General features: G+C 42.1%; 1 protein-coding gene across 2 annotated transcripts in view; it reads right to left on the reverse strand.

Moving 5' to 3' along the window:
• Positions 1 to 2722: 2722 nt before the first annotated feature.
• Cdh17 (cadherin 17) overlaps positions 2723 to 20249 on the reverse strand; it is a 65464-nt gene continuing 47937 nt past the window's right edge. For both annotated transcript variants that reach the window (XM_021161068.2, XM_085838491.1), the window contains 3 exons: positions 5054 to 5170; positions 4809 to 4922; positions 2723 to 2811 (listed from right to left, as the gene is read on the reverse strand). In XM_021161068.2, coding sequence (XP_021016727.1) covers positions 2723 to 2811; positions 4809 to 4922; positions 5054 to 5170 — 320 coding nt within the window. The remainder of the gene's footprint in view (positions 2812 to 4808; positions 4923 to 5053; positions 5171 to 20249) is intronic.

The raw sequence follows: 20249 nt of genomic DNA on the forward strand, positions 1-20249 counted from the left end.
ATGGTTATCCTGGAGCTGAGTGATTTCTTGCCAGCAGTGGCCCCACAATAGACATTGTTACAGTGGGATTCCACATCAGTCTAGTACAGTCTTAGGACTATGATGGCCTGGAGCTCCTGAGGACCGTTCTCCCTCATCAGTTATCACACTTCCATCTTTGACTCTTCCCACCTGCTCCTAAAGACCTATGTGTCTTCACCTGTCTTTCCTCTGTAGGGTCTTGTAAAGGGGAGGAGAGATTTGCTTTTTGAAAGTCCAGACATTAAGGTTCTAGAGAACATCCTAGAGCATATTGGTGCCCTTTAGAGCTCACACAACACTTTCTAAGTTTCTTGCCTGAGTGTGGTCCTGCCAAAGAAGCTGGCCTGAGAAGAGAGATAGACAGCCACAAAGAATGTAAACATTGTGGAAATTTTGGGGGTCAATGTTCAAGACAAACTATGTTAAGACCCTGTCAAGGACAGTCATGTTTGTTTACACACAAATCCCACCGCCCTTTCTGTATGTTCCACAAAGCCATCAGAGATTGCCTTGCAGAAGGGAGAACCTTAGCCACAATCTTCCCATTCTGACCCATGACTGACCTAGTTACTCCAACACCCTTTCTCTGATTCCCAATGTGGCCCATGTACCAAGACCATGACCACCTCTGTTTGCGCCTAAACAGAGGCCTCAGGAAATTCCACAGTTGGGATCTACTCTTGGCCAAGTGCCAAAGAGGCAGTATTGGTTTATGCTACCAAAAATACTGCTGTTTCCTCTCAGTCTTGTGCTTAATTTAAAAGTAACTACAAACACAGGGTAAGCACATATGCTATTTTTGTTTCCACCTCCCCTATACACATCCCCTTCTCTTCTAAATGGAGCACTGGATTCCAGCCATCAACATCAGCCCAGCTGTTGCAATGACAAACATGAAAATGTTCTCCTGTGTCCGATGAGCCCTGGCTGCAGGAACCTGCCTTCCTGTGACTTTCCTGCCCCTCTATTCTCTCAGCTAGTTCTCCTAGGGTGAGCAAAGGGGGCTTTTGTTTATCTCCAAAGGAAGCAGTGACTTTTTCAGGACAAACATCACATGGAACCTGAACTACAATTTGCATTTTAGCCATCACCATTAAGTTCCTAGGCCTAGAAATCATCTGAGAAAGCTATCCTCCTGACCTTAAGAGCCCAGATAGCGTACAAATGACTAGCACATAGCACTTCCTCAGCAAGTCATTTAGAAATGCTAATTAGCTACGCCATGCTAGGTAAGAAAATCAAAACATGGATGAATCAATAAAATAGAAAGTAATTGTATTATAAAACTATCCTTTTAAAACTTTGTCAAGGATATTAATTAGCCATTTCTCCAAGTACATGCACAGAGGGTCATGTTTGAGAGTCTCTTCTAAAGAAGGTGGACATGACCATTGAGTTGCTTGGCTCTGACCTACAAGGAAATAGACGGAGTGGGAGAGAACCAGAACCTCTTCAGCTTTATCATGGGGTTCACGAGTTTGGAGGTGGCAGCATGACCCAGGCCACTATTGACTGAAGGATCTTTTAAGTGGAGGGACAGCTTTCCTAGCCACAGTGCCTCTGCCTTCCCTGAGCCCCAGGGACATCTGTGGGAAGTCTGAATAGGACCTGTCAGAGTTCCCTGTGTCTAGAAGTCCAGTTGAGCAATGATTTAAAAAATTGTTGATTCCCCCCCACCTTCCTCTTGCACTAAATCCATATGTCAGACAGTTTTGAAAAACAACAAATAACCATTACTTTGTGGACATACCTAGCTCTCTCTGTCTCTGTCTCTGTCTCTGTCTCTGTGTCTGTCTCTCTGTCTCTCTGTCTCTCTCTCTCTCTACACACACACACACACACACAAATGCAATAAAACAGATCAGAGAAATAAAAACAATTGAAACCAACATTTTTTCTGATCTCTTTACCACTTTCATGCTTTCTTGTTTCCTCCATGTGATAAATATATAACAAAACTTCAATATACAAATAAAACGTGTACAACAGGTATGTAAGCATGTGGTAGTGAGTAAACCAGACAGCTCCCCAGTTCCTGTGCTGTAGGAAGTAGATCTTTCTTGAAATAGAGCAGTTGAATTTGATAACCTCACCAGCATCTACACCATAGCCAAGTTGGAGGACCGCCATTAACGACATTAACAGCACAGAGAAGCTGTTGCCCATGTTAAAGAACAAGGCACCCACTTACCCGCCAACCCCCAACCAGGACTTCACTTTGTTCTTCTGTTTGACACATTTTAAATTCAGTGTAATGCTAAGAGATGAAGGAGCACAGGCTGAAACAGAAAGGATAAGTGGAACCTAGGAAATTTGGTGATAGATAATAGCTATGTCTCTGAAGCAACAACACACAGGGTGTGTACTCAGCTCCTCTTCCTGCCCAGAGGGGAAGGTTCAAGTTATAAAGCTAAGGCTTTTGTAAAGGAGGAAAATGTTATGGGGAAATGGAGAATAACTCTAATGTCTGCAGAACATAAAATATCTAAGTAGCATAAAATGTTGCAGGACAAGAAGGGCATGCCATCAGAGAAATTACAGTTCACATTTTGGATGAAATTATGAGATTAAACAGCTGGGGACCAGATATAGCCCATGATGCATAAACTCTACCAATTATAGTTCACATTTTGGATGAAATTAAACAGCTGAGGCATTGATATAGTGCTTGGTGCACAGACTTGACCATTTCTTTTCAAATTCAGCTTCTCAGAGGTTTATTCTCAGGGGACTGCGGATTTTCAACTTTATCTTTCCTTATGCGGATGAAGACAACTGCTAAAATTATACCTGAAAAGAGAAAATGCAGGGTCAAACAAGCACAGTCTTCAGATGTCCTAACATAGTCACTTATAGGGTAGGAGTGGGGAATGACTTGTGAACCACCATTTGTGTAAACAGTGCTACGCTGTTCTAGTGAGTATAGAGCTCTGGGCATTGGCTCTCTTGGATAAGTAAAGAGGTCATTTGTTATGAGTATATAGGAAGCCCAAAGTTATAACTAACCTGGAGGCTGGCAATAGGGAGTAGAGGAGCCAGTGCTATAACTCCTCGGAGGGAAAAGAATGTGGAAATAAGTCTGTCTGAACCACGTATCTACCCAAACATTGATTCTAGTTTTTCTTCCCTAGAGAAAAACGTCTAATCATAACCAGGGAGTTATCTAGACCTGCCCACCTACCTAGTCTACTTTCATTGTACCTACCAAATATGAATTGTTTATGATTTAAAATTGATGTTGAAACAATTTTAACTTCACAGCAAGGGCTCAGCATGCAGCTTACTGGTTGAGCAGTTGTCAAATGCGCAGCTTGGGGACCTTCCCCGCAGTGCCAGCCTCTCCTGAGGGACCTTCAGTGGCCTGCCTACTCATTCTGGTTTCTCTTACTTCTTGGAACTCTTACAGGACTACACTGTGCTTTGTAGCACTAATCTCAACTGTCAGAGCCCACTAGGAAAAGTGTGGAGTTACTGTAAGGAAATTGGTCATCAATAAGCTTACAGAAGGCACCATAGCCAAGAAGACTAGACATTCAGACACTTGCTGACAATCTTGTGATTATTCACATGCCCCCATTCGAAAAGAATAAGGGCACAAAACAAAAATAGCCCTGTCAATTCTATTTCTATATATCCTCAAAACTGCCCATTCTTTAACTTAGAGTAGGATCATGGGAATGAGGCTGTATGAAAAAATTTCAATGTGGCACATAAACTCAATCTTCTCAAGGTGGGTAGGAAAAACAATAAAAGGCATAAAGTAAACAATATCTCAAAATCTAGCTCTGAGGCTGGGAGCTTGCCTGAGTTCAAGGCCAGTCTGGACTACAGAGCAAGTCCCTCTCAAAAGAAGGGTCGCTCACATGCAGCAGACAGCGTTCTCAAGGAGGCCAGCTGCTCTTCATGCATGACAGAAGACTGCTCTCCAGCTAGGGGAAGAGTCAAAGCCATGATGCTGTGAAATTACTCCAGGTTGTAAAGAAGCAGAGGCCAGAGTTATGAAAATAACTCAAAGGGAAACTCGGCAACATCTCAGGTGTCACAGAATCTTCATTTCACAGCCTACCCCTCCCTATTCCAACAGGGGTAGAGGGTCAATGCAGGCCTTGCCCATCATGATATCAGTTCTAATAAACTCAGTGCCTGACACAGCAGGTCATAGAGACTAATTTCTTTCTCCTTCATAAGAGCTTGGTAACTTGGCCCAAAATGCAGCAATTTGTGTGTAAAGTTTGATATGGTTACAATCTTAAATGGCCTTCAAATGTTCCCAATTCAGCATTATCAACAGATGACCTCCCCTAGACAGCTTGAAGACTGTACCCTGAAAGGGAACAGTAGGACCTGAGCCCCTTCCCGCTCCCTCTCTCATTTGTTCCCAAAAGGGAGGTGAGCAGCTTTCCTCAATAAAGTACTATCTTCCTGTGGACCCCCAAGCAACAGGCCAGTCAATCGTGGACCTCTGAAATTACTGAAGCCATGAACCAAATAGAAACTTTTTTAAAATGTTGATTGTCTTAGACATTTGCTACAATAAAGAATGGCTGGTTAATAAAGAGCCTTCTGGTATAAATGTCAGCATGAAAATCCAAGCAAGGAAATGACAGGAAGATGGGAGCTTTGACACAGTATTCTCAACCAGGATACTTTGATGTGATTGACTGGTGACTTGTATTCTTGGTTGGTACCCAAGGCAAGAAACCCCCAGAGCACCCCTAGAGATGGCATGATGAGCTCACATCTGAGGCTGGGGACAGGAAACCTTGGCTCTGAAAAGTCATACTTACCAATGACCAGAAATGTGGTCAGAAGTATACCAACTGCCATGCCCACAGTGGGTATCCCATCCTGTCTGCCTGCTGGCCGGAAACAGCTTCCTTCCACACACCGGCAGAAAGTAACTAAAAAGCAGAACAGGGTTCCATAGGTTACCTTTTTAAGTGAATAGTTGCAAAATCCCAATTTAAAGACAAGCATTTCTTAAGCTGCACATGGTACCCGATATCCTACATCACCTTTACAAGGTACCTACCTGGTAAGGAGACAATCCCTTCCATGGGTGGCTGCCCCCCATCATTGATGCGGATTGGAATGTTATAAACTTGTTCCTCAAAGCGTGTGTGCCTGGTGGAGAGTCTAGCATGTGTACCTGTCAGAACAGGGAGAAAATGAATCACATGATAATACAACTCCAGAACCTTCACTCGGCAGAAATAAAGATCATTTTTGCATTGTATATAAGTAAGTAAATTGAAAAATAGTCTGATATAGGTAATAGTTTGAATAATTTAACATATTTAACATATTTTTTCCATGTCTCTTACCAAGAAAAATGGACTAACACATCCTTTTAACTTCTTCCTTGTCTATTTGCTATCTTCTGCACCTCCTTGTTTTGTTTTTGTTTGTTATTTAGTTTTTCCCTTAAATATTTATTATTTAAATACATTTTATACATCAAACATATTAATAATATTGAGTATTTTGAGAATCAAATAATACATAAAAATTGTACAACTTTTATATTCATATCCTTTCATACCCTAAAAATATGTTAATGAATATTTGATTCTATCCATAATTGAGGATCCTATATCTACTGTGGAATACTAAATTGTTTCAAAACATACAAAATATTGGAATTAATCACAATAAAAGAACACAAAATATTAAAAATGAATCATTAAGAAATACATTCAAAAGCTCTTATATGATACCACCTGACAAGTGAGAGAGTATTTAAAATGCTTTATATATCTGTGTACATTGTCTAACTATACGTTTACTGAAAAAAGACCAGTATCTCTAGGAGAGAAATTATTTTATCAGTAAGTATATTTTTAAAATTTCAAAATAGCAAAAACCCTTTGAAGTTACACATTAAGAAAATGCTAATTCGAGGCTCAGAAAGAGCTCTCCCGGAGCTGGAGTCGGGAGTTCGGCTGGCGGAGCTAGGCTGCAGGAGCTCGGCCGCGCTGGTGTTCAGGCTCTGTCCTGCATTCCAGGCTGGCTGGCCCAAGAGCTCCCAAGAAAATTCGATAAATTCTCCACCTTCGGATCAGCGCCGGGGTAGCTGGAGCGCAGGGTTGCCTGACACCCGCCAGCTACCCACGACCCCCGCCGCAGGATTTTGGGACTGCTGGTGAGTGGAACACAGCTTCTGCTCCAGTCCAATCACGCGGGACCTGAGACTGCTCTGGTTGGGGAGAGAGAAACCCGGCCTACATAGGGCCACAAGCCTCTTCCGGTCAGAAAAGCACCCGGGCAGCTGGGGCGCAGGGTCGGCTGACACTCGCCAGCTACCCACAACACCCGCCACAGGATCTTAAGACTTCTGGAGAGTGGAACACAGCTTCTGCTCCAATCCAATTGCACGCGGGACCAGAGACTGCATTAGTTAGGGAAGCAGAAAACCGGCCTGAGTAGGACCACAGGCCTCTTCCGGCTGGACCAGCACCGGGGTACCGTCAGCTACCCACGACCCCCGCCGCAGGATTTAGAGACTGCTGGTGAGTGGAACACAGCTTCTGCTCCAATCTTTAAACAGTGACGATAACAACTAACCCCAGAGATTACCAGATGGCGAAAGGTAAAAGTAATAATCTTACTAACAGAAACCAAGACCACTCACCATCATCAGAACCCAGCACCCCCACTTCGCCCAGTCCAGGGCACCCCAACACACCGGAAAAGCTAGACACGGATCTAAAAGCATATCTCCTGATGATGGTAGAGGACTTCAAGAAGGACTTTAATAACACACTTAAAGAAATACAGGAGAACACTGCTAAACAGGCAGAAGACACTAAAGAGGAAGCACAAAAATCCCTTAAAGAATTGCAGGAGAACACTGCTAAAGAGTTACAAATCCTTAAAGAAAAACAGGATAACATAATCAAACAGGTAGAAGTCCTTACAGAAAAACAGGAAAACACATCCAAACAGATGATGGAAATGAACAAAACCATACTAGACCTAAAAAGGGAAGTAGACACAATAAAGAAAACCCAAAATGAGGCAATACTGGAGATAGAAACCCTAGGAAAGAAATCTGGAACCATAGATACGAGCATCAGCAACAGAATACAAGAGATGGAAGAGAGAATCTCAGGTGCAGAAGATTCCATAGAGAACATCGGCACAACAATCAAGGAAAATGTAAAATGCAAAAAGATCCTAACTCAAAACATCCAAGAAATACAGGACACAATGAGAAGACCAAACCTACGGATAATAGGAGTGGATGAGAATGAAGATTTTCAACTCAAAGGACCAGCAAACATCTTCAACAAAATTATAGAAGAAAACTTCCCAAATCTAAAGAAAGAGATGCCCATGAACATACAAGAAGCCTACAGAACTCCAAATAGACTGGACCAGAAAAGAAATACCTCCCGACACATAATAATCAGAACAACAAATGCTCTAAATAAAGATAGAATACTAAAAGCAGTAAGAGAAAAAGGCCAAGTAACATATAAAGGCAAGCCTATCAGAATTACACCAGATTTTTCACCAGAGACTATGAAAGCCAGAAGATCCTGGACGGATGTTATACAGACACTAAAAGAACACAAATTCCAGCCCAGGCTACTATACCCAGCCAAACTCTCAATTAACATAGATGGAGAAACCAAAGTATTCCACGACAAAACCAAATTCACACATTATCTCTCCACGAATCCAGCCCTTCAAAGGATAATAACAGAAAAAAACCAATACAAGGACAGGAACCACGCCCTAGAAACAACAAGAAGGTAATCCCTCAACAAACCTAAAAGAAGACAGCCACAAGAACAAAATGCCAACTTTAACAACAAAAATAACAGGAAACAACAATTACTTTTCCTTAATATCTCTTAATATCAATGGACTCAACTCCCCGATAAAAAGACATAGACTAACAAACTGGCTACACAAACAAGACCCAACATTTTGCTGCTTACAGGAAACTCATCTCAGAGAAAAGGATAGACACTACCTCAGAATGAAAGGCTGGAAAACAATTTTCCAAGCAAATGGCATGAAGAAACAAGCTGGAGTAGCCATTCTAATATCTGATAAGATTGACTTCCAACCCAAAGTCATTAAAAAAGACAGGGAGGGAGAAAAGCACCTGGGCAGCTGGGGCGCAGGGTCTGCTGACACTCGCCAGCTACCCACAACACCCGCCACAGGATCTTAAGACTTCTGGTGAGTGGAGCACAGCTTCTGCTCCAATCCAATTGCGCGGGACCTGAGACTGCATTAGTTAGGGAAGCAGAAACCGGCCTGAGTAGGACCACAGGCCTCATCCGGCTGGATCAGCGCCGGGGTAGCGGGAGCGCAGGGTTGCCTGACACCCGCCAGCTACCCACGACCCTCGCCGCAGGATTTTGGGACTGCTGGTGAGTGGAACACAGCTTCTGCTCCAATCCAATTGCGCGGGACCTGAGACTGCATTAGTTAGGGAAGCAGAAACCGGCCTGAGTAGGGCCACAGGCCTCACCCGGCCGGATCAGCGCCAGAATAGCGGGAGCACAGGGTTGCCTGACACCCGCCAGCTACCCACGACCCCCGCCGCAGGATTTTGGGACTGCTGGTGAGTGGAACACAGCTTCTGCTCCAATCCAATTGCGCGGGACCTGAGACTGCATTAGTTAGGGAAGCAGAAACCGGCCTGAGTAGGGCCACAGGCCTCACCCGGCAGAATCAGCGCCAGTGTAGCAGGAGCGCAGGGTTGCCTGACACCCGCCAGCTACCCACGACCCCCGCTGCAGGATTTTGGGACTGCTGGTGAGTGGAACACAGCTTCTGCTCCAATTCAATTGCGCGGGACCTGAGACTGCATTAGTTAGGGAAGCAGAAACCGGCCTGAGTAGGGCCACAGGCCTCACCCGGCCGGATCAGCGCCAGGGTAGCGGGAGCGCAGGGTTGCCTGACACCCGCCAGCTACCCAAGACCCCCGCCGCAGGATTTTGGGACTGCTGGTGAGTGGAACACAGCTTCTGCTCCAGTCCAATCACACGGGACCTGAGACTGCTCTGGTTGGGGAGAGAGAAATCCGGCCTACATAGGGCCACAACCCTCTTCTGGTCAGAAAAGCACCTGGGCAGCTGGGGCGCAGGGTCTGCTGACACTCGCCAGCTACCCACAACACCCGCCACAGGATCTTAAGACTTCTGGTGAGTGGAGCACAGCTTCTGCTCCAATCCAATTGCGCGGGACCTGAGACTGCATTAGTTAGGGAAGCAGAAACCGGCCTGAGTAGGACCACAGGCCTCATCCGGCTGGATCAGCGCCGGGGTAGCGGGAGCGCAGGGTTGCCTGACACCCGCCAGCTACCCACGACCCTCGCCGCAGGATTTTGGGACTGCTGGTGAGTGGAACACAGCTTCTGCTCCAATCCAATTGCGCGGGACCTGAGACTGCATTAGTTAGGGAAGCAGAAACCGGCCTGAGTAGGGCCACAGGCCTCATCCGGCCAGATCAGCGCCGGGGTAGCGGGAGCGCAGGGTTGCCTGACACCCGCCAGCTACCCACGACCCCCGCCGCAGGATTTTGGGACTGCTGGTGAGTGGAACACAGCTTCTGCTCCAATCTTTAAATAGTGACAACGATAACAACTAACCCCAGAGATTACCAGATGGCGAAAGGTAAACGTAATAATCTTACTAACAGGAACCAAGACCACTCACCATCATCAGAACCCAGCACCCCCACTTCGCCCAGTCCAGGGCACCCCAACACACCGGAAAAGCTAGACACGGATTTAAAAGCATATCTCCTGATGATGATAGAGGACTTCAAGAAGGACTTTAATAACACACTTAAAGAAATGCAGGAGAACACTGATAAAAAGGCAGAAGACAATAAAGAGGAAGCACAAAAATCCCTTAAAGAATTGCAGGAGAACACTGCTAAAGAGTTACAAATCCTTAAAGAAAAACATGATAACATAATCAAACAGGTAGAAGTCCTTACAGAAAAACAGGAAAACACATCCAAACAGATGATGGAAATGAACAAAACCATACTAGACCTAAAAAGGGAAGTAGACACAATAAAGAAAACCCAAAATGAGGCAACACTGGAGATAGAAACCCTAGGAAAGAAATCTGGAACCACAGATACGAGCATCAGCAACAGAATACAAGAGATGGAAGAGAGAATCTCAGGTGCAGAAGATTCCATAGAGAACATCGGCACAACAATCAAGGAAAATGTAAAATGCAAAAAGATCCTAACTCAAAACATCCAAGAAATACAGGACATAATGAGAAGACCAAACCTACGGATAATAGGAGTGGATGAGAATGAAGATTTTCAACTCAAAGGACCAGCAAACATCTTCAACAAAATTATAGAAGAAAACTTCCCAAATCTAAAGAAAGAGATGCCCATGAACATACAAGAAGCCTACAGAACTCCAAATAGACTGGACCAGAAAAGAAATACCTCCCGACACATAATAATCAGAGCAACAAATGCTCTAAATAAAGATAGAATACTAAAAGCAGTAAGAGAAAAAGGCCAAGTAACATATAAAGGCAAGCCTATCAGAATTACACCAGACTTTTCACCAGAGACTATGAAAGCCAGAAGATCCTGGACGGATGTTATACAGACACTAAAAGAACACAAATTCCAGCCCAGGCTACTATACCCAGCCAAACTCTCAATTAACATAGATGGAGAAACCAAAGTATTCCACGACAAAACCAAATTCACACATTATCTCTCCACGAATCCAGCCCTTCAAAGGATAATAACAGAAAAAAACCAATACAAGGACAGGAACCACGCCCTAGAAACAACAAGAAGGTAATCCCTCAACAAACCTAAAAGAAGACAGCCACAAGAACATAATGCCAACTTTAACATCAAAAATAACAGGAAACAACAATTACTTTTCCTTAATATCTCTTAATATCAATGGACTCAACTCCCCGATAAAAAGACATAGACTAACAAACTGGCTACACAAACAAGACCCAACATTTTGCTGCTTACAGGAAACTCATCTCAGAGAAAAGGATAGACACTACCTCAGAATGAAAGGCTGGAAAACAATTTTCCAAGCAAATGGTATGAAGAAACAAGCTGGAGTAGCCATTCTAATATCTGATAAGATTGACTTCCAACCCAAAGTCATTAAAAAAGACAGGGAGGGACACTTCATACTCATCAAAGGTAAAATCCTCCAAGAGGAACTATCAATCCTGAATATCTATGCTCCAAATACAAAGGCAGCCACATTCATTAAAGAAACTTTAGTAAAGCTCAAAGCACACATTGCACCTCATACAATAATAGTGGGAGACTTCAACACACCACTTTCACCAATGGACAGATCATGGAAACAGAAACTAAACAGGGACACAGTGAAACTAACAGAAATTATGAATCAAATGGATCTGGCAGATATCTACAGAACATTCTATCCTAAAACAAAAGGATATACCTTCTTCTCAGCACCTCATGGTACCTTCTCCAAAATTGACCACATAATTGGTCACAAAACAGGCCTCAACAGATACAAAAATATTGAAATTGTCCCATGCATCCTATCAGATCACCATGGACTAAGGCTGATCTTCAATAACAAAATAAATAATAGAAAGCCAACCTTCACGTGGAAACTGAACAACACTCTTCTCAATGATACCTTGGTCAAGGAAGGAATAAAGAAAGAAATTAAGGACTTTTTAGAGTTCAATGAAAATGAAGCCACAACATACCCAAAATTATGGGACGCAATGAAAGCATTTTTAAGAGGAAAACTCATAGCTCTGAGTGCCTCCAAAAGGAAACTAGAGAGAGCACACATTAGCAGCTTGACAACACACCTAAAAGCACTAGAACAAAGGGAAGCAAATTCACCCAAGAGGAGTAGACGGCAGGAAATAATCAAACTCAGGGGTGAAATCAACCAAGTGGAAACAAGAAAAACTATTCAAAGAATCAACCAATCAAGGAGCTGGTTCTTTGAGAAAATCAACAAGATAGATAAACCCTTAGCCAGACTCACTAGAGGGCACAGGGAAAGCATCCTAATTAACAAAATCAGAAATGAAAAAGGAGACATAACAACAGATCCTGAAGACATCCAAAACACCATCAGATCCTTCTACCAAAGGCTATACTCAACAAAACTGGAGAACCTGGATGAAATGGACAAGTTCCTAGACAGATACCAGGTACCAAAGCTGAATCAAGATCAGGTTAATGATCTAAACAGCCCTATATCCCCCAAAGAAATAGAAGCAGTCATTAATAGTCTCCCAACTAAAAAAAGCCCAGGACCAGATGGGTTTAGTGCAGAGTTCTATCAGACCTTCAAAGAAGATCTAATCCCAGTTCTTCACAAACTATTCCACAAAATAGAAACAGAAGGTACTCTACCCAACTCATTCTATGAAGCCACAATTACTCTGATACCTAAACCACAAAAAGACCCAACAAAGATAGAAAACTTCAGACCAATATCCCTTATGAATATTGATGCAAAAATCCTCAATAAAGTTCTTGCTAACCGAATCCAAGAACACATCAAAACAATCATCCATCCTGACCAAGTAGGTTTCATCCCAGGGATGCAGGGATGGTTCAATATATGGAAATCCATCAACGTAATCCAGTATATAAACAAACTCAAAGACAAAAACCACATGGTCATCTCGTTAGATGCGGAAAAAGCATTTGACAAGATCCAACACCCATTCATGATAAAAGTCTTGGAAAGATCAGGAATTCAAGGCCCATACCTAAACATGATAAAAGCAATCTACAGCAAACCAGTAGCCAACATCAAAGTAAATGGTGAGAAGCTTGAAGCAATCCCTCTAAAATCAGGGACTAGACAAGGCTGTCCACTTTCTCCATACCTATTCAACATTGTACTTGAAGTCCTAGCCAGAGCAATTCGACAACAAAAGGAGATCAAAGGGATACAAATTGGAAAAGATGAAGTCAAAATATCACTTTTTGCAGATGATATGATAGTATATATAAGGGACCCTAAAAATTCCACCAGAGAACTCCTAAGCCTGATAAACAGCTTCGGTGAAGTAGCTGGATATAAAATTAACTCAAACAAATCAATGGCCTTTCTCTACACAAAGAATAAACAGGCTGAGAAAGAAATTAGGGAAACAACACCCTTCTCAATAGTCACAAATAATATAAAATATCTTGGCGTGACTCTAACTAAGGAAGTGAAAGATCTGTATAATAAAAACTTCAAGTCTCTGAAGAAAGAAATTATAGAAGATCTCAGAAGATGGAAAGATCTCCCATGCTCATGGATTGGCAGGATCAACATTGTAAAAATGGCTATCTTGCCAAAAGCAATCTACAGATTCAATGCAATCCCCATCAAAATCCCAAATCAATTCTTCAACGAATTAGAAAGTGCAATCTGCAAATTCATCTGGAATAACAAAAAACCTAGGATAGCAAAAACTCTCCTCAAGGATAAAAGAACCTCTGGTGGAATCACCATGCCGGACCTAAAGCTCTACTACAGAGCAATTGTGATAAAAACTGCATGGTACTGGTATAGTGACAGACAAATAGACCAATGGAATAGAATTGAAGACCCGGAAATGAATCCACACACCTATGGTCACTTGATCTTCGACAAGGGAGCTAAAAACATCCAGTGGAAGAAAGACAGCATTTTCAACAAATGGTGCTGGCACAACTGGTTGTTAACATGTAGAAGAATGCGAATCGATCCATTCCTATCTCCTTGTACTAAGGTCAAGTCTAAGTGGATCAAGGAACTTCACATAAAACCAGAGACACTGAAACTTATAGAGGAGAAAGTGGGGAAAAGCCTTGAAGATATGGGCACAGGGGAAAAATTCCTGAATAGAACAGTAATGGCTTGTGCTGTAAGATCGAGAATTGACAAGTGGGACCTCATGAAACTACAAAGCTTCTGCAAGGCTAAAGACACCATCAATAAGACAAAAAAACCACCAACAGATTGGGAAAGGATCTTCACCTATCCTAAATCAGATAAGGGACTAATATCCAATATATATAAAGAACTCAAGAAGGTGGACTCCAGAAAGTCAAATAACCCCATTAAAAAATGGGGCTCAGAACTGAACAAAGAATTCTCACCTGAGGAATACCGAATGGCAGAGAAGCACCTGAAAAAATGTTCAACATCCTTAATCATCAGGGAAATGCAAATCAAAACAACCCTGAGATTCCACCTCACACCAGTCAGAATGGCTAAGATCAAAAATTCAGGTGACAGCAGTTGCTGGCGAGGATGTGGAGAAAGTGGAACACTCCTCCATTGTTGGTGGGATTGCAAGCTTGTACAACCACTCTGGAAATCAGTCTGGCGGTTCCTCAGAAAATTGGACATAGTACTACCGGAGGATCCAGCAATACCTCTCCTGGGCATATATCCAGAAGATGTCCCAACCGGTAAAAAGGACACATGCTCCACTATGTTCATAGCAGCCCTATTTATAATAGCCAGAACCTGGAAAGAACCCAGATGTCCCTCAACAGAGGAATGGATACAGAAATTATGGTACATTTACACAATGGAGTACTACTCAGCTATTAAAAAGAATGAATTTATGAAATTCCTAGCCAAATGGATGGACCTGGAGGGCATCATCTTGAGTGAAGTAACACAATCACAAAAGATCTCACACAATATGTATTCATTGATAAGTGGATATTAGCCCAAAACTTAGGATACCCAAGATATAAGATGCAATTTGCTAAACGCATGAAACTCAAGAAGAATGAAGACCAAAGTGTGGACACTGTGCACCTTCTTAGAATTGGGAACAAAACACCCAGGGAAGGAGTTACAGAGACAAAGTTCGTAGCTGTGATGAAAGGATGGACCATTTAGAGACTGCCGTATCCAGGGATCCATCCCATAATCAGCTTCTAAACGCTGACACCATTGCATACACTAGCAAGATTTTGCTGAAAGGACCCAAATATAGCTGTCTCTTGTGAGACGATGCCGGGGCCTAGCAAACACAGGAGTGGATGTTCACAGTCAGCTATTGGATGTATCACAGGGCTCCCAATGGAGAAGCTAGAGAAAGTACCCAAGGAGCTAAAGGGATCTGCAACCCTATTGTTGGAACAACATGATGTACTAACCAGAACCCTGGAGCTCTTGTCTCTAGCTGCATATGTATCGAAAGATGGCCTAGTCGGCCATCAATGGAAAGAGAGGCCCATTGGACTTGCAAACTTTATATGCCCCAATATAGGGGAATGCCAGGGCCAAAAGAATGGGAATGGGTGGGTAGGGAAGTGGGGGGCGCTATGGGGGACTTTTGGGATAGTATTGGAAATGTAATTGAGGAAAATATGTAATAAAAATATAAAAAAAAAAAAAAAGACAGGGAGGGACACTTCATGCTCATCAAAGGTAAAATCCTCCAAGAGGAACTATCAATCCTGAATATCTATGCTCCAAATACAAAGGCAGCCACATTCATTAAAGAAACTTTAGTAAATCTCAAAGCACACATTGCACCTCATACAATAATAGTGGGAGACTTCAACACACCACTTTCACCAATGGACAGATCATGGAAACAGAAACTAAACAGGGACACAGTGAAACTAACAGAAATTATGAATCAAATGGATCTGGCAGATATCTACAGAACATTCTATCCTAAAACAAAAGGATATACCTTCTTCTCAGCACCTCATGGTACCTTCTCCAAAATTGACCACATAATTGGTCACAAAACAGGCCTCAACAGATACAAAAATATTGAAATTGTCCCATGCATCCTATCAGATCACCATGGACTAAGGCTGATCTTCAATAACAAAATAAATAATAGAAAGCCAACCTTCACGTGGAAACTGAACAACACTCTTCTCAATGATACCTTGGTCAAGGAAGGAATAAAGAAAGAAATTAAGGACTTTTTAGAGTTCAATGAAAATGAAGCCACAACATACCCAAAATTATGGGACGCAATGAAAGCATTTTTAAGAGGAAAACTCATAGCTCTGAGTGCCTCCAAAAGGAAACTAGAGAGAGCACACATTAGCAGCTTGACAACACACCTAAAAGCACTAGAACAAAAGGAAGCAAATTCACCCAAGAGGAGTAGACGGCAGGAAATAATCAAACTCAGGGGTGAAATCAACCAAGTGGAAACAAGAAAAACTATTCAAAGAATCAACCAATCAAGGAGCTGGTTCTTTGAGAAAATCAACAAGATAGATAAACCCTTAGCCAGACTCACTAGAGGGCACAGGGAAAGCATCCTAATTAACAAAATCAGAAATGAAAAAGGAGACATAACAACAGATCCTGAAGACATCCAAAACACCATCAGATCCTTCTACCAAAGGCTATACTCAACAAAACTGGAGAACCTGGATGAAATGGAGAAGTTCCTAGACAGATACCAGGTACCAAAGTTGAATCAAGATCAGGTTAATGATCTAAACAGCCCTATATCCCCCAAAGAAATAGAAGCAGTCATTAATAGTCTCCCAACTAAAAAAAGCCCAGGACCAGATGGGTTTAGTGCAGAGTTCTATCAGACCTTCAAAGAAGATCTAATCCCAGTTCTTCACAAACTATTCCACAAAATAGAAACAGAAGGTACTCTACCCAACTCATTCTATGAAGCCACAATTACTCTGATACCTAAACCACAAAAAGACCCAACAAAGATAGAAAACTTCAGACCAATATCCCTTATGAATATTGATGCAAAAATCCTCAATAAAGTTCTTGCTAACCGAATCCAAGAACACATCAAAACAATCATCCATCCTGACCAAGTAGGTTTCATCCCAGGGATGCAGGGATGGTTCAATATATGGAAATCCATCAACGTAATCCAGTATATAAACAAACTCAAAGACAAAAACCACATGGTCATCTCGTTAGATGCGGAAAAAGCATTTGACAAGATCCAACACCCATTCATGATAAAAGTCTTGGAAAGATCAGGAATTCAAGGCCCATACCTAAACATGATAAAAGCAATCTACAGCAAACCAGTAGCCAACATCAAAGTAAATGGTCAGAAGCTTGAAGCAATCCCTCTAAAATCAGGGACTAGACAAGGCTGTCCACTTTCTCCATACCTATTCAACATTGTACTTGAAGTCCTAGCCAGAGCAATTCGACAACAAAAGGAGATCAAAGGGATACAAATTGGAAAAGATGAAGTCAAAATATCACTTTTTGCAGATGATATGATAGTATATATAAGGGACCCTAAAAATTCCACCAGAGAACTCCTAAGCCTGATAAACAGCTTCGGTGAAGTAGCTGGATATAAAATTAACTCAAACAAATCAATGGCCTTTCTCTACACAAAGAATAAACAGGCTGAGAAAGAAATTAGGGAAACAACACCCTTCTCAATAGTCACAAATAATATAAAATATCTTGGCGTGACTCTAACTAAGGAAGTGAAAGATCTGTATAATAAAAACTTCAAGTCTCTGAAGAAAGAAATTCTAGAAGATCTCAGAAGATGGAAAGATCTCCCATGCTCATGGATTGGCAGGATCAACATTGTAAAAATGGCTATCTTGCCAAAAGCAATCTACAGATTCAATGCAATCCCCATCAAAATTCCAAATCAATTCTTCAACGAATTAGAAAGTGCAATCTGCAAATTCATCTGGAATAACAAAAAACCTAGGATAGCAAAAACTCTTCTCAAGGATAAAAGAACCTCTGGTGGAATCACCATGCCGGACCTAAAGCTCTACTACAGAGCAATTGTGATAAAAACTGCATGGTACTGGTATAGTGACAGACAAATAGACCAATGGAATAGAATTGAAGACCCAGAAATGAACCCACACACCTACGGTCACTTGATCTTCGACAAGGGAGCTAAAAACATCCAGTGGAAGAAAGACAGCATTTTCAACAAATGGTGCTGGCACAACTGGTTGTTAACATGTAGAAGAATGCGAATCGATCCATTCCTATCTCCTTGTACTAAGGTCAAGTCTAAGTGGATCAAGGAACTTCACATAAAACCAGAGACACTGAAACTTATAGAGGAGAAAGTGGGGAAAAGCCTTGAAGATATGGGCACAGGGGAAAAATTCCTGAATAGAACAGTAATGGCTTGTGCTGTAAGATCGAGAATTGACAAGTGGGACCTCATGAAACTACAAAGCTTCTGCAAGGCTAAAGACACCATCAATAAGACAAAAAAACCACCAACAGATTGGGAAAGGATCTTCACCTATCCTAAATCAGATAAGGGACTAATATCCAATATATATAAAGAACTCAAGAAGGTGGACTCCAGAAAGTCAAATAACCCCATTAAAAAATGGGGCTCAGAACTGAACAAAGAATTCTCACCTGAGGAATACCGAATGGCAGAGAAACACCTGAAAAAATGTTCAACATCCTTAATCATCAGGGAAATGCAAATCAAAACAACCCTGAGATTCCACCTCACACCAGTCAGAATGGCTAAGATCAAAAATTCAGGTGACAGCAGATGCTGGCGAGGATGTGGAGAAAGAGGAACACTCCTCCATTGTTGGTGGGATTGCAAGCTTGTACAACCACTCTGGAAATCAGTCTGGCGGTTCCTCAGAAAATTGGACATAGTACTACCGGAGGATCCAGCAATACCTCTCCTGGGCATATATCCAGAAGATGTCCCAACCGGTAAAAAGGACACATGCTCCACTATGTTCATAGCAGCCCTATTTATAATAGCCAGAACCTGGAAAGAACCCAGATGTCCCTCAACAGAGGAATGGATACAGAAATTATGGTACATTTACACAATGGAGTACTACTCAGCTATTAAAAAGAATGAATTTATGAAATTCCTAGCCAAATGGATGGACCTGGAGGGCATCATCTTGAGTGAAGTAACACAATCACAAAAGAACTCACACAATATGTATTCATTGATAAGTGGATATTAGCCCAAAACTTAGGATACCCAAGATATAAGATGCAATTTGCTAAACGCATGAAACTCAAGAAGAATGAAGACCAAAGTGTGGACACTGTGCACCTTCTTAGAATTGGGAACAAAACACCCAGGGAAGGAGTTACAGAGACAAAGTTCGTAGCTGTGATGAAAGGATGGACCATTTAGAGACTGCCGTATCCAGGGATCCATCCCATAATCAGCTTCTAAACGCTGACACCATTGCATACACTAGCAAGATTTTGCTGAAAGGACCCAAATATAGCTGTCTCTTGTGAGACGATGCCGGGGCCTAGCAAACACAGGAGTGGATGTTCACAGTCAGCTATTGGATGTATCACAGGGCTCCCAATGGAGAAGCTAGAGAAAGTACCCAAGGAGCTAAAGGGATCTGCAACCCTATTGTTGGAACAACATGATGTACTAACCAGAACCCCGGAACTCTTGTCTCTAGCTGCATATGTATCGAAAGATGGCCTAGTCGGCCATCAATGGAAAGAGAGGCCCATTGGACTTGCAAACTTTATATGCCCCAATATAGGGGAATGCCAGGGCCAAAAGAATGGGAATGGGTGGGTAGGGAAGTGGGGGGCGCTATGGGGGACTTTTGGGATAGCATTGGAAATGTAATTGAGGAAAATATGTAATAAAAATATTAAAAATCAAAAAAAAATGCTAATTCAAGATCAGTGAGAAAAATTATCAATAATACTTCCATGATGTGTATAGAACATGATTTTAATGTTTTCAAATGTTAATATTCAACAAACAGATTAATTAAAGATATGTTTAGTTATTATGTCTCCTTTCTTATTTCTGATTTTGTTAATTTGGATACTATCTCTATGCCCTCTGGTTAGTTTGGCTAAGGGTTTATCTATCTTGTTGAGTTTCTTTCTTTCTTTTTTTTTTTGTTTTTTGTTTTTTGTTTTTTGTTTTTTGAGACAGGGTTTCTCTGTGTAGCCCTGGCTGTCCTGGAACTCACTCTGTAGACCAGGCTGGCCTCGAACTCAGAAATCTGCCTGCCTCTGCCTCCCAAGTGCTGGGAATAAAGGCATGGGCCACCACGAACCCGCTCCTGCTTTTGTTGATTATTTGTATAGTTCTTTTTGTTGCTTCTTGGTTAATTTCAGCCCTGAGTTTGATTATTTTCTGCCTTCCACTCCTCCTGGGTATATTTGCTTCTTCTTGTTCTGGAGTTTTCAGGTGTGCTGTCAAGCTACTGGGGTAAGCTCTCTCCAGTTTTTCTTTGGAGGCACTCAGAGCTATGTGTTTTCCTATTACCACTGCTTTAAT

Source organism: Mus caroli, unplaced genomic scaffold (genome assembly GCF_978045245.1).
Source record: "Mus caroli unplaced genomic scaffold, Mus_caroli_1 scaffold_6, whole genome shotgun sequence".
In the NCBI taxonomy this organism is placed as follows: Eukaryota; Metazoa; Chordata; class Mammalia; order Rodentia; family Muridae; genus Mus; species Mus caroli.